This window comes from Pristis pectinata, chromosome 10 (genome assembly GCF_009764475.1).
Source record: "Pristis pectinata isolate sPriPec2 chromosome 10, sPriPec2.1.pri, whole genome shotgun sequence".
Classification (NCBI taxonomy): domain Eukaryota; kingdom Metazoa; phylum Chordata; class Chondrichthyes; order Rhinopristiformes; family Pristidae; genus Pristis; species Pristis pectinata.
Window position 1 is genome coordinate 59,482,846 of NC_067414.1, and position 14,142 is coordinate 59,496,987.

Below are 14,142 nucleotides of genomic sequence, written 5' to 3' on the forward strand. Positions count from 1 at the left end.
ATGAAATGTTACAAAATGTTCAAAATTATTAAAAATGAGGAAAAAAACATTCAAGCACTTCCAAATAATTTAAAAACATTCTTCTAAACACATTATCAATAATAACACAATTTGCCTTATCCTTTCCTTGGTGTAACACCGACACTAAAATGTGCTGATGAGGAAGAGGCAGAGACACAGAAGCTCAGCTTGCAGTCAGATAGAAAGCCATCATGTCTGGGAAAGGGCACAAAATTGGAGTTTGTGGTGTGGTGAAGGTTGAAGGGTCAGAGGCAAATGCAAATATCTTTACAATGTATGTAATGAAAACTGGAATAAATTTTCCTCTTCAATAGCTTGATAAAAGTTACCAAGGGATGAAAATCTGCATGTTCTCGGTGTGATATACTCAGCATTATTGTGAAAATTACAGGATTTTTCAGTAAATTGTGTCTGAACAGCATGGTTTTTAACTTACTTTTTCTGTTTTTTGTCTGTGATTTTCTGATGACATTGGTAATCTGGAGTATTTGGGATTGCATTGGTGTCAGTGAAGGTTGTGCTATTGGGAGCTAATGGAAAACCTTTTGTGGTTTTATGTGCATTGCATGGCATGTGTTGGATGGGATCAAGTATTGAGCATGTACTGTATTTTGTATGTAGCAGTGTGCTTGTGGGATGCAGTTGTGGACTTCAGTGTGAGACAGGTAATTGTATGAAACAGCAGTATACTGTTCAAAGCTTCCTGGAGCTCCATGACTCCTGCACTCTGGGTTTCTGCAGCTTCTGGAGAGAGTGCAGGTCGATGTTGATGTCTCACTGTGCAAGATATATCACCAATCCCGTTGGAAAGTGGGAACGTCAATTTATCAGCCAGTCAGTCTACAGTGCTTGTATTTCGCATCTGTTGACCAGTATGACTAAATATGTCCTCAGAGCTGTTTGTTTTTGATCTCATTTTACAATTGTTATTGGCGATATTTGCAATGGACTCAACACAAACTCAGTTGAAAGGACTAATGGTGGAACCAGTTGTGCATTTGACCTCTTTACTGAAACACAACAGACACTAATTCATTCGCCAAAGTCTTCAGGGTTTGTTCATCAAGTAATATGATGCCATAAATAGTTCTTGATTCCACATGTTTAAATGGGGATGAAAATAAGACCAGATTTTGGAGGAGCTGGAGAGCTCCAAAGGTTGATGTGGTGTTGCTATTGAGAAAGGATAATATTGAGCAGAATGGCAAATGTCTGCAATGAGTGCTTCTGGGAGGTACGAGAAAACCAGGATAGTAGGTTGATTGAAGAACAAGCAATGTTTAAGGTTTTGAGGGGCAAAGGAAAGCAGAGAAAGAGTATCATGGGAAAGGTTAAGGAACAAAGGTTTGAAGGAGGAGAGGAAATGGAGTAGGTTATAGAAAACAGGAGTATTAGAGGTGCAGGGAATGGAGAGCTGCAGAGTATGTGGGAGAAACTGATGAGATGGAGCCACAAGAGACTGCAAATGCTGGAATCTGGAGTAAGGAGCAAAACTGCTGGAGGAACTACCTTTGGGGTTGAGACCTGTCATCTGGACCTGAAACATTGAATGTCCATTTCCCTCCACAGATGTTGCCTGACCCGCTGAGTTCCTCCAGCAGTTTGTTTTTTGATGGGATGGAGCACTGAGCAAGCAGCTATGTCACTATGTTCACTAACGCTGGTACAGAGCTGAGGAAGAAGAGTGGAGCAGTGATTAAGAGGAATGGATAAGGGGCAGGTTGCTGTTAAATGAGTGAATAATAGGATTGGTGGTGTAGAATCATGGTGGTAGGGAGGCTGGGAAAATAATTGGTCATGATGCAATGTGAAGAAACTTATGGGAGAGCAAGATTGGTGGGATGGAAAATATGGGAGTGGAGAGTATTTCTGTGTTCGAATGGGCGCCAGTGGGCCAAAGGGCCTGTTTCTGTGCTGTATCTCTCACTCTATGACTTGAATTTGAAAAGCTGTCTTTTTGTAATATCTGTGGATGAGAAAAATCAAGGAATTTCTTGGGAATTCTCCTTTTTGGCAGATGTAACCTGGAAAAGCTGGTTGAAACTGTGGATAGATGAGTTTGCTGCTGAAGCTCTGATGTTCCAAGAAGAAAACTAGCTCACAATTTAGTTATGGCCTTTTTTAGTGCTTTATTACTTATGACAGTTAATCATGCTACTAATCAACATGTTCTCATTCATTTTGACCCATTTGGCTTACAAACAAGAAATAATAGAAAAAAATTCCCTGAGGATGAAAGATTACGTGGGAGTATGAGGAATTACCAGAGATAAATTTGAAATGATCAGAGTTTCATCAATTCACCTTCCACAGAAGTGGATAATTGTTAGGAGAAAGTAGATATGGTTTCCATTTTCTGTTCTCTCCTCCTTATTCTGGATTTATGTCATATTTTCCAAAAATTAAAAAGTGTGGAAAAAGAAGCGTAGGCTGGCCCCAAAGAGCTGGTTACAACACTGCTCAGCATCATCCCTCCCTCTTGCACTCTTGATTTGCTGATGAAGGTAATTTCACACATCCCAGTCACACAGCCTATTATGCTGTCTTACCAATTCCATCTTATTAGTAGACTCTGGGCTCGTGCATGGCCCACAGTGGGTCTTATGAGTAGGGCATGACATAGAGGTGTTCAAGAACGGACAAGCAGATTGAAAAGCAGTGATATAGGCTGCTTCGACAGTTAAATGAAAACTCAAATTGGATCATGTTCTGCAGGCAAAATGTTGTCTTATTTATTTTCATAGAAGCATGTATTACACAGCAATAACTTTCATTGAAAACATACAATTATCTGCAAATCTGTTACTCTTGCAGATGATAGTGGGTTGCCACTTTCCATTGTTAAAGATATTACATTGTGACATTCTTTAGCTGTTAATTTATTGTGAGCATGTGTGTCTTCCTCTCTGTGCATTTTGACTGGAAACTCTCGAAAATGTCTCACAACACTTTTGTTCTTCTGCTGCACTTTGAGCAACTAGCATTCTTAATGTCCAAAATAAATACTTCAGCAGAAGAAAAGCATCTTTATTTGGGTTAATGTGAAATATATCAACCGTGGAGTTCTTCATTAGTCTTTTAATACTTTAATTGAAGGCTTAAACCCCTCTCAAAAGCCTAGTTTTAGAACTCACTGGATAGTTTATTATACTACTGTGTAACATCTAGAAAAAGGTGAATTAAAAGTCTGTTGGTGTATTAATAGGAACAACATCCAAAAGTCTGAAAAATCTGCCAGTCAGGTGCTGGATCGTCAGTTTTACTGTATTATCCCTCTCAAGTGAGGATGCAGGGATTTCATTCTGTCAGGAGGGAGGCAATGAGGATCGATTTGGAATTAAGAACTATGTATGTTAAATTCTAAAAGTGGTATGGCTGTGCTCAAGATCTGCGTTATCATTTTTGTTTAGCCTGAACTCATAGATTTGTGATTGTTTACTGACATTAAGTTACAGGTGGCCACTGCCTTACTGGGGAGAGGGTGGGTTGCATTCCGAGAAAACAGCCTGTATCACAATTTTCCATAATGTGAACCAGCATCATCTGCATATGTGTCAAGAAACACGAGCAGAGATAAATTTTGTGTTTATTTATTTACTACTATCACATAAATTATATGAAAGCGAATTTTATTCCATATCTTGAATTTCTGGAGAGGGATTTGTGAATTTGTAAGGGCAAATTTGCATTACCCGAATGGCCGTAACTGTATTGTTTCTCAAAATTAAAAAGACAAACACTGAAGAATGCTGACCACACTAGGACAAGGGTCTTGTGAATTGTTAAGACGTTTTGGAGAGAAGATTCATAATTAGAATATTAATTTTCATCCAGCATCTTATTAACCAGCTAAATTGCTTTTTAAAGTACTGTTGTGTTCATTATGTGCTTTTGTCAATATTTGTAAATGCTTTTTAAACTAAATATTTCTTGATTGATCACCATATTTGTTAATCTATTTAATGAGGAAAAAGTTGAGTGGCATTTCTGATTTTATGAGCTTGTTAGAATCAAAGTTTCCAGTTGTTGCTTCTGAGTATGACATAAGATTATGGGGCTTGAGAATTGAAAAAGTTAAGAGTGTTGGTTAAGTAAACAAAATTGAGGGAGATAATTAGATTCTGAGACGTTTTCTGCTGTACTGGTATTGACAAGTACATAATCCTGGAGAACGGCATAAGTGCTGGAAAGAAGTAATGAATATGACTCAGAACTATCACAACTGATTATGCCAACACAGAACCAGGTTAGCAGTGAAGTAAAATAGTCCAGTTAGGAAGTTGTGGGCGTGCTATGGTGGCGACACTTGCAGGCTGCCCCCTGAACACTATGCAAAAGGATGCATTTTACTGTGTGTTTCGAAGTACATGTGACTAATGCAGGTATCTTAAAATAAGACCAAAGTTTTTAAAAAAAACTCAAATGTTCAGCAAAATGCAATGTAGATACTATGTCTCATACTGCTTTGTCAAAACAGTTGAAAGCTTCAATACTGTCAGGTTGAAAGTTCAAATTTTGCTACCTGGATCCCTCGCAGATGAGAACACCTAATGGGTAAATTGGTGATTTATTTTATTCTCACGTTGCAGAGTAATCAGCTCCAATGTTGAATCAGAAAGATAACCATCGAATTTTAACTGGACATTATATACTGGGCAGAATAATCTTTCTTTGTGTTTTGGATTCTTCTATTCTCCCTATTTTAGAAGGAAAAATTTCAGGGTACAGGACTCCTTGGAGATAATTTGCAAAGAACATGCAGTGATGCAGGAGCAAATAGCCTCCTGTACTTTAAGTGCCCACAGTTCTTGAAGCATTTGATGCATGTGTAGAACAGTGTAAATTAATAAATATTTGTGCTTGGTTAACATTGCTCGATCTGAAGGAAGACCAGCAGGAGCTAATAAATACTGAATGCTTGAGTGAGATAAACCTACTAAGTGTGGAGTATATTTGCTTCTGATTGGGCTAAAGCAGTACAACACATTCTGTACAAAGAACATGAACTTTGACTGTTGGCTCTTCTGCAGCTACAGGGAAGGAATTGGCCAATGAAATGACGATGGATGCCTTGCCATGATTAGGTTTGATTCATTGAGTTTCTCCAAAATTATATTTATTTCCCTCTTAAATGATGTGTTTTCTTGTTTATGCATCTAATGTGAGAATGCTTTTTAAAATTATTTATGCATGGAATGTGATTGTTGTCATTGGAGTCCCAAGTCATCTTTAAGGTCCAGTAAGTCTTGAACTACTAGTCCATGACGTTTGCTTTTAGATTTAAAATTTTGTGTAATCTCATTAGATACATGGACGGGAGAGGTCTGGAGGGTTATGGACTGGGTGCAGGTAAATGGGACTAATGGAATAACGTTTTGGCACAGACTAGAAGGGCTGAATGGCCTGTTTACTGTGCTGTGGTGTTCTATGGTTCTATTAACGCTGTGCGTTGTATCTGCTTAAGGATTTTTGTTGATGCAAAAAAACTTTCATTCTCAAAAGAAATTTACGTTCCATTGTGCCGTTGTCAGCAATGGAAAGCGTGACTGAGCATTCAGAGACAGCACACTGAGCTGGTCGAGCCTCCTGTGTGCCTCGATCTTCCTTGTGTCTCTGGAATTTTTCACTCTCTTGCCTTTTGAATTTGCTTCCTGGCTTGTCAGTTGCTAGATGCAAAAATGCATTATGTTGTTTTAACACTGTTCAAAACAGTTTATCCTTTCTTTTGCAATTGCAAGAATGTAAAATTCAATGCAGACTACGGCTGTTGTGAAGAGAAAACAAAACACAGAAAATGGTGAAAGTTTGTAACGCAGTTAGATCCATTTGCATTTTTATGAAGAAGCTGATATTTTGGGTGCATACTGATATCAAGATCTGAAATAGCTCCAGTGCAATAAATACAAATTTAGTTTAGTTGGTGTATTCCAAATTTTGGAACCCAAATTTTATCCTGCAACTTGACAGACCCAAGTTTACAAATAGGGCTGTTTAGTCAGAGTTATTGCTGCAGATTAATCCAAAATCTTGATTTAAACTTGCTGTCAAATCTGCAATATAATATTTTTATTCACTGACTTCGAACAAAAACGTAAATATTCTTCCAAGATTGTGATTTGTTGAGTCATGTCAGATTTAATATTTGTTCACTGTTCTATATCTGAGATACACAGGAGCTCAATTCGTCAACAGATTTCCTTTTGAATTTGGCACCGCACTTCCTTACTGAAGAGACATTGGAACAAATCTTCATCTGCCCTGGGATCGCTGGCCACCATGCTCTTTCATCCAGTGTGGTCCAGGTGTGACTATTCCACAGGGAGCCTGGATCCAGCACATTGGTCAGGCCCAGCCCAGGACAACACTGGTTCTCTCTCGGACTTTGACATTTACAAACATTAAAAGTTTTGAGGGTTCTATCAAAAAAACTGTTTTTATAATCTAAGCTATTTAAAACAGTTTTATAAATTAAAGACAGACAGACAAAAGAACCATGTTCTTTTTCACAGGCACGCTTGCAGACAACTTAGAAGCATTTTAAAATAACTTAATTAAATCAAATAAAAAGCTCTATTTATTTTTCTCCTGTCAGCCCATTTCTCCCATTCATCTTAATGGGCCTTCTGTACTATTGCCAGGCTGAATCTGGCCCAGGCTCACTGGGCAACTTTCCCAGCCTGAGTGCTGGGAAGTCGACAGAAGTTGCTTCTGCCTTGTTGGACTCCACATCAGAGTCCAGACCCAGCATTATGCTTCGTGCAAGCCTGCATTCAGGCATGGCTTAGTTATACACTTATCAGATGGCAAGTCTGGGGATATCGCAGCAGACTTAGCTCCTGGATGGCCTGCGGAGAAACATGGTGCAATTTAGCTGCATTTTCTCTATAATAAGGACAGAAAATGCTGGGAACACTCAGTATGTTAGGCAGTATCAATATAGAGAGAAACAGAGTTAACATATGAAGGGCCTTTGACCTGAAACTGAGTCATAGAGTTGTGCAGCACAGAAATGGGTCCCTTGGCCCAACTCATCCATGCTGACAGTGATGCCTATGTGTGCTAATCCCATTTGCTCGCTTTAGGCCTGTATCGCTCTACTCTTTTCCTATCCACGTACCTGTCCAACTGCCTTTTAAGTATTGTAATTGTATTTGCCTCCACTACTTCCATGACCAGCTCTTGCCATATAGTCACCACCCTCTGTGTGGGAAAACTTACCCCTCAGATCTCCTTTAAATTTCTCCCCTCTCACTTTAAACCTGTGCCTTTAGTTTTAGACTTCCCAACTCTTGGGGAAAAAAAAACTCTGACTATCAACCCTATCCATGACCCTCAGTTTTATGAACCTTTAACAAAACACTCCTCAGCCTTCTACGTTCCACTGAGAATAATCCCAACCGATCCAATCTCTCCTTGTAACTGAAGCCCTTCATTCCAGGCAACATTCTGGTGAATCTTTTCTGAACTCTTTCTAATAGGATCATATCCTTCCTGTAGTGTGGCAACCAGAACTGTACACACAAGTGTGGCCTGACCAACTGTTTGTGCAGTGGCAACATGACATCCCAGCTCTTATACTCAACGCCTTGGCTAGGAAGGCAAGCATACCAAATGCCTTCTTCGTTACCCTATCCACCTGTGTCACCATTTTCAGGGAGCTGTGAACTTGCACCCCAAGGTCCCTCATATACAGTAAATAGCAGGGACCTCAAGTGCGTTGATGTACCCAGGTGAAGAGAATCTGATTTCACTTCACATTCAGACACTCATCCCATAACATTGACTGCTCACTGCTTGAACAGGTTTTTCTCATTTGTTGTCTTTGATCCTTTAAAATCTGTGTCCTCTGCTTCTTGACCCTTCTGCTAGTAGAACGAGATCCTCTTTGTTTTTGTTGGACTATTCCATCAAACTTCCTCTACACCTTCTCTGCTCAAGAGACAACATCTCTATCTCTTCCAGACCTTGCTGAAGTCCTTCAGGAAAACACATTAGTAGAAAGCTTTCATTTCCTTGAAGTATAATGCCAAGGATTGGATACAGCACTCCTCCAGTTGGGCCTCAACAATGTTTTAACGAGGTTCAGGATGAGTTTGTTGCATTTATGCTCCATGCTGTAGTCTCTAAAGCCCAGAATATGAATTTTTTTTACTGGCTTCCCATTTTCAAAGCTTTGTGTTAGTCCAGTTGCTGGGTGTTTTAACTTGTAATCACTTCAGAACCATACCAGTAAATTACATTGGTTCTCTTTGTTGTTTTTCCTAACAAAATGAATCACTCAACATTTCTCAGTGTTAAACTCTATCTGCCACCAGCATAATAATTTCATTAATCTGGCTGTGTCTCTTGAAGTCCGTTACTATTCTCCTTGATGCATGTTGCACTTCCAAGAAAAATATCCTCACCAGTCCCTGTGGTACACCATTGCGTCATTTCTCTACAGCCTGAGAAACTACTATTTGCCAGATAATTCAACTTGTAGCCAGTTTAATATCCATATCTCTTTTATTCAAAGGTCTCCATTTTGATAAGAAGGATGTCCTTTCGCATTATATCAAATGCCTGGGCACAGCATCGGCGGCATTGCCCCTCTTCAACTGGCTTGTGGATTTAATAAAAAAAAACTCAAGTCAGTTAAACACAATTTGCTTTCAACAAATACGCGATGGATTTCTTTAACTAATCGTCACTTGACCAAGTGAGTATTAATTTTACCCTGGATTATTGTTTCGCTTGCCTGCATTCCATTGCGGCTTGACTACCTGAATTGTAGTAGTTGGGTCTATTCTTGCATTCTTTGAACAAAGCTATAAAATTTGCAGTTCTGCAAACCTCTGACATTGGCCCTTATGGCAAGTACCTCTGCAATTTCCGGTATTTTTTCCTTACCAATCTTGGATGCGTTGTATTTGGACCTGGTGACTTAGCTATTTCAATTGCCCAAGCTCTTCTCATACCTCCTACATTTTCCTTGAGCCTGTATGGTATCTCAGTCTTGTCTTAGTCTGAGACTTTGAGAGCATTTTCTTCTTTGGTACGTTCAGATACACCATATTCAGTTTGTACTTCCACCTCTGCCATCAGGAACAGTTCTCTTCTGTTTTGGTCCCAAATGCATACCACCATTCTTGTCATTCTGTCTATCCATTAACCATTTTTTTGGAAATCCTGATGGATCAACATCTGGATCACTGGGTAATGTTCACTGCATTCCCTTTCCACTCACTGGGGCCCTGGCTCCTGTGTTCCCTTTGCACTCGCCCCGTTCACTGGAAAATATAGTGCTGTGGAACATTTTTTTGAGGAAAGTTGAATTTAAAGGATATTAATAGAAATGATCCGGAAAATCTGCCAGTCTGGCACCATCAAAGTTTTGAGTGTGCCAGATTATCTGAGTTTTATTTCACCTCATGTTTACTTTGTAAAGGTCTTTAAGAAGGCCTTTGGATTCCCTCAATACTATCTGCAGTTTATTCTCATTGTCCTCTCTTTCTCCATATTATCTTTCTCATCTGCCCTCTGACCTTTTTATATTCTCTTCTGATTAATCAGCCAAATATCTGTTTGCATGCCCTTTTGCTATTGTTTTTTTGTCTTCAAGGAGGTTTTGGCTTTAGTTCATCTATAAACGAGTAATGTACCAAGTTTATGCCCACACCATTCACTCTTTAAATGATATCACCTATTTGACCGTCATTTTTGTCTGCCAATCTTGACATCTTGACTTGAGTTTACCCTGGACCAATCTGCCTTCAGTTGTCTGAAAATTGCAACCCCACCCACACCCCCCACCCCCAAATTAAATACAGGCAGTCCCTGCATTCTTTAAGGGTTCTGTTTCCGAGAACTGTCAGTAAGCAGATTTCTCTGCAAGTCAGAAATGCCTGTTTTCCAGAGCTATCCATATCCTATCGCTCTGCATACACTTGCTACAATTCTTTCATTTCATTGAATAATCACCCAACACATCCCATAATTAAAATATTGGAATATATACTGTATCCTGTCATTATTGAATGCCATGAAACAATTATTATTATTATTACTAGCTTGAAAAATGCTTTAAAATGTGTGGGGGGATTTGTGTGAAGTTGGATTTCCATAAGTCAGGCCATTTGTAAACTGGGGAGCCCTGTGTGTCCTTCAGGTTGCTACTTGCCTTTTTCATTGCCAATGTAAACCAGTGGATGTGATGAATACTGTTTCTGTATTTTTTCCCTGCTGATGCTTATTCCATTGGCATTGCTTCATTCTTAGAATGAGAGCTAGCAATGACTTTCTCGTCTGGCTAGAAATGTACTGCCTCAGAAATTACAACCCATTTCAATATTACGATAGTTTAAGTCCCTAATTATTGCTGCTCTGTATCCTTCCTGCTCATTGGTGTAATGGCACCTCTCATTTTGAACACTTCTTGGCTCCACACTCCAGTGTTATCTTTGTTCTCTGCATTTTCCTTGCAGTTAACACGAGGAGGATATTGTGTCAGGAGTTGATCTCTCTGCTATGATTCTGCATGTGATTCCAGGTAGAAGTGGTGAGCAATGACTCTGTTAAAAGCTTTGCCTGTGATGTTGAGGAGAGTGAGATATCTCCAGAGTTGTTGTAGTCTCCCTTGCTCTTCAAGGAGATAGTTATCATTGGCAATAAGCATGCCCTTTTGTTTTGTAAATCCCTTTTTCATTAAATAGTTTAGATTTGTTTTTGGACAATTGGAGTTTATCAAAAGTTAGTTGGAAGCTCTGGGTTTGAAAGTTTTTCAAACCCAGCTTGGAGTTAAATAGAAATAAAATAGAAATCACCTTGAATTTCTTTACAGGTATAAATTTGATCCTCACAGTGATTTAGTTATTTACTGTTTTCTACTAATTAATAAGCTTGTCTTCTGTATTTTGAATGTGGAATTTTCTGATGATAATCATGTATAATTCAGCACACTGGTGCGTTAGAGGGGTTGGGGGTGGTAGAGGGGATTAGGTGGATTTAATATTGATTTGCTGCTATCAGCTAAGAGCAAATATGCTCAGAATGTGTTTAAAGTTTTGTAGTGCAAGTGAAGTGAGGTGTTCAAGGGCACTGTCAGATTTTCTTAAGCATTAACAAGTGATTAAAAGGTAAATCTGGCTCACTCGGTTAGAATTACTTCAGAACAAATCAGATTCCAATCATTTGGCATTCAGAGAACAGTGACTGTGTTCTCCTTCCAAAACTGGTCCATGGGTGTGTGGATAAATGTTATCACATTTACCACATACGGCATATTTTACATACAGTCTTCCTTCCAGGTTGGGTATAACTCTGAGTTCTGCCCTTCTAAAAGATAGAGAAGGCAGTGTTAAAGGGATACCACCCCAAGAGTAATTTGTGGGGAAGATCAGGCATGCTGAAAGAATAAAATTATCGCACATACATGTGATTAATCCAAAGTGACTATGAATGCTTATAACCTTTCAGTGCACTTCATGAAATACATAGATAAACATGAATGCATGCAAGCCTTGGATTTCTGGATGTTATTTCTATTATTGCAAATACATCATAGTCAGTTTTCAGTGTAAAAGAGCTACTTAGTTGTCAGTGGGTTCTATATTTTTCTGTACTCTTCAATGAAATAGCTCAAGTTGATGCTCCCTAAACAGTGATGAGGGGGATGTTGGAAGGTTATCCCTGTGGGAATGGGATGAATTATGTCTTAGTTTGATGGCTTGAATCATGGCCTAAAGGTATCTTCATTTGCTGATGTGTGGATATGATGTTAATGAGGTCTTCTCTGCAGGTTAAACTTTTAGATCAACGATTGCATGAAATGAGTCTGAGTGTCCACACTTTTTTTTCACAGTCAGGTCCCCTAATGCAGAATATTTGTCATTTCTTATGTCTTGGTGTAGCTTATGGGACTTTACTCTGAGCAAGTTTTTTGTTGTGGTGTTTAGTGGTGTTTGATTTTGTGTAAAACCTCTCAAGAACATGAGAAAATAGGAGTTGGCTTAGACCTCCTGGCCCCTCCAGCCTGCCCCATCAATCTGAGTGATTATGGCTGATCTGCCCCAGGCATCAACTCCTCTTCAGTGGCAGTGCCCCATAGCCCACAATTGCCTGATCTTTCAAAAATTTATCCACCTCCTTTTTAAATGTTTCCAGTGATCTAGCCTCCATATCCTCCAGGGTAACAAATTCCTGAAATTTAGCACCCTCTGGAAAAAATTACTACGCACCTCAGTTTTAAATGACTGCCTCCTTATATTGTTGCAATGTTCCCTTGTTTGAAACTCTCCTGTTAGTTCAAACAATCGTCTCTGTTATATACCTTCAGAGTCTTATACTTTCCAAGAAATTTATCTTTCCTCCTTCTAAACTTCAAAGAATATAGATCCATCTTTAGCTGCTCGTGATAGGACAGTACTCTCATCCAAAAAATTAGCCTGGTGAATCTCTTTTGAGTTGCCTCCAATGTTACTACCTAATTTCTTAAGGGGACCAGAACTGTGCACCATACTCCAGGTGTGGCCTCACCAATGTTCTGCATAATTGTAACAATACTTCCCTGTTTCTAAACTCCATCCCTTTTTGCAGTAAAGAGCAATATGCTATTTGCCTTCCAAACTACTTGCTGCACCTGTCGACTAGCGTTTTGTGAGTCAAGCACGAGAACATGTAGACTCCTTATTTCCAGCCTTTCTGCATTTGGATGATAGTCTGCCTTTGATTCCTCTGACCAAAGTGCATGACCCCCCACTTAATCCCATTAAAATCCATTTGTCAGGTTTTTGCTCACATACTCAACCTGTACGAACCTACTATCCTCATCGCAACATATTCTCCCACCTATTTTAGGAGTAAACTTGGAAATCTCATTTTCTGCCCCTTCTTTCATGTCATTAATATAAATAGTAAATAACTGAGGGCCATGAACTGATCCTTGGGACAGTTCACTAGTAACATTCTTCTGGCCTGAAAGACTAATTCATTCAAACTTTGTCTTCCATATGATGAACCACTTCAATCCATGCTAGCAAGCTTCCCACAATACCGTGAACTCTTATCCTATGCACTAGTCTTCTATGTGACATCTTGTCAAATGCATGCACACCACTACTTTTGAAGATTTTGCCATCCTAAGATTGCATGATGTGTTCAGTTATTTAAAGTAACTGGATTTTGCATGCTCCAAGAGTGCAGGGGCAAGAGTAGACCTTTTGGTACCTTGAACCTGCTCCTCCGTTCAAAGAGATTGTGGTTGATCATCCACCTCAGTAACATTTTCTTGCCCTTCCCTCTAACATCCAGAAATCTATCGATCTCTGTTTTGAATGCAGTCGATGATTGAGCTTCCACGGCCCTCCAGGGTTCCAAAGATTCCCCGCTCTCTGAATGATGACATTTCTCGTCATAAATGGCCAGCCCTTCAGTTTGAGACTGTGACCACCAGTTCCCCAATCTACAGCCAGGAGAAACATTCTCCCTTCATCTTTCCTCTGGGGCCCTCAAAAATTTTGTATGTTTTAAGGAGATCACTCTCACTCTTCTAGATGAAGGAATAGAGACGTAACCTATTCAATTTCAAGATCAGTCATCTCTGCGACAGTCTCTGCATAGCAGTTGTATCCCTTTTTTAGGTAAGGGGACCAAATCTGTTCAGAATACTCCAGGTGCAATCTCACCAAGGAGCAATACAAGTATCCTAAGGCCTCTTTAATCTTTACTTAAATCCTCTTGCATTAAAAGCCAAAATACCATTCACCCTCTGGCCTCTCTGCTGCACCCGTATGTTAGCATGCAGTGATTTGTGAACAAATCACTCGGGTCCCTTCGAACTTCAATGTTTCCCAGTCTTGCACCATTTAAAAAAACATAGATGGCGTTTCTGCTTTTTCTATCAAAGTGGATAACTTCACAAGTTTGCTACAAGTTAACTGTTGTGCATTTTAATACTTGACACATGCTGCAGCCATAGTGTGTTGCTTGGTTGATGGAATGTTAATAATGTGGTCTGCTTTGTCCTGGATGATGTTGAGGGTTTTGAGTGGTATCGGAGCTGTACCAATTACGGCAGGCGTAAAGTTATTTACCACACTTCTGGCTTCTGCCTTGTAAATGAGGAAGTTGAGGGGGTGATTCACT

The 14,142-nt window shown here is 39.5% G+C and overlaps 1 protein-coding gene across 20 annotated transcripts in view; it reads left to right on the plus strand.

Annotated features, from left to right (window-relative positions):
• dtnba (dystrobrevin, beta a) overlaps positions 1 to 14,142 on the plus strand; it is a 397,891-nt gene that overhangs the window by 110,894 nt on the left and 272,855 nt on the right. For 11 of the 20 annotated variants that reach the window (XM_052024088.1, XM_052024087.1, XM_052024086.1 and 8 more), the window contains exon 3: positions 8,537 to 8,719. The exons of 8 other annotated variants lie outside the window; for them this stretch is intronic. In XM_052024088.1, the coding sequence (XP_051880048.1) occupies positions 8,580 to 8,719 (140 nt within the window). In that variant the 5' untranslated portion in view covers positions 8,537 to 8,579. Of the gene's footprint in view, positions 1 to 8,536; positions 8,720 to 10,484; positions 10,559 to 14,142 lie in introns of those variants that run through there. One more of the 20 variants, XM_052024102.1, reaches the window with a different exon arrangement.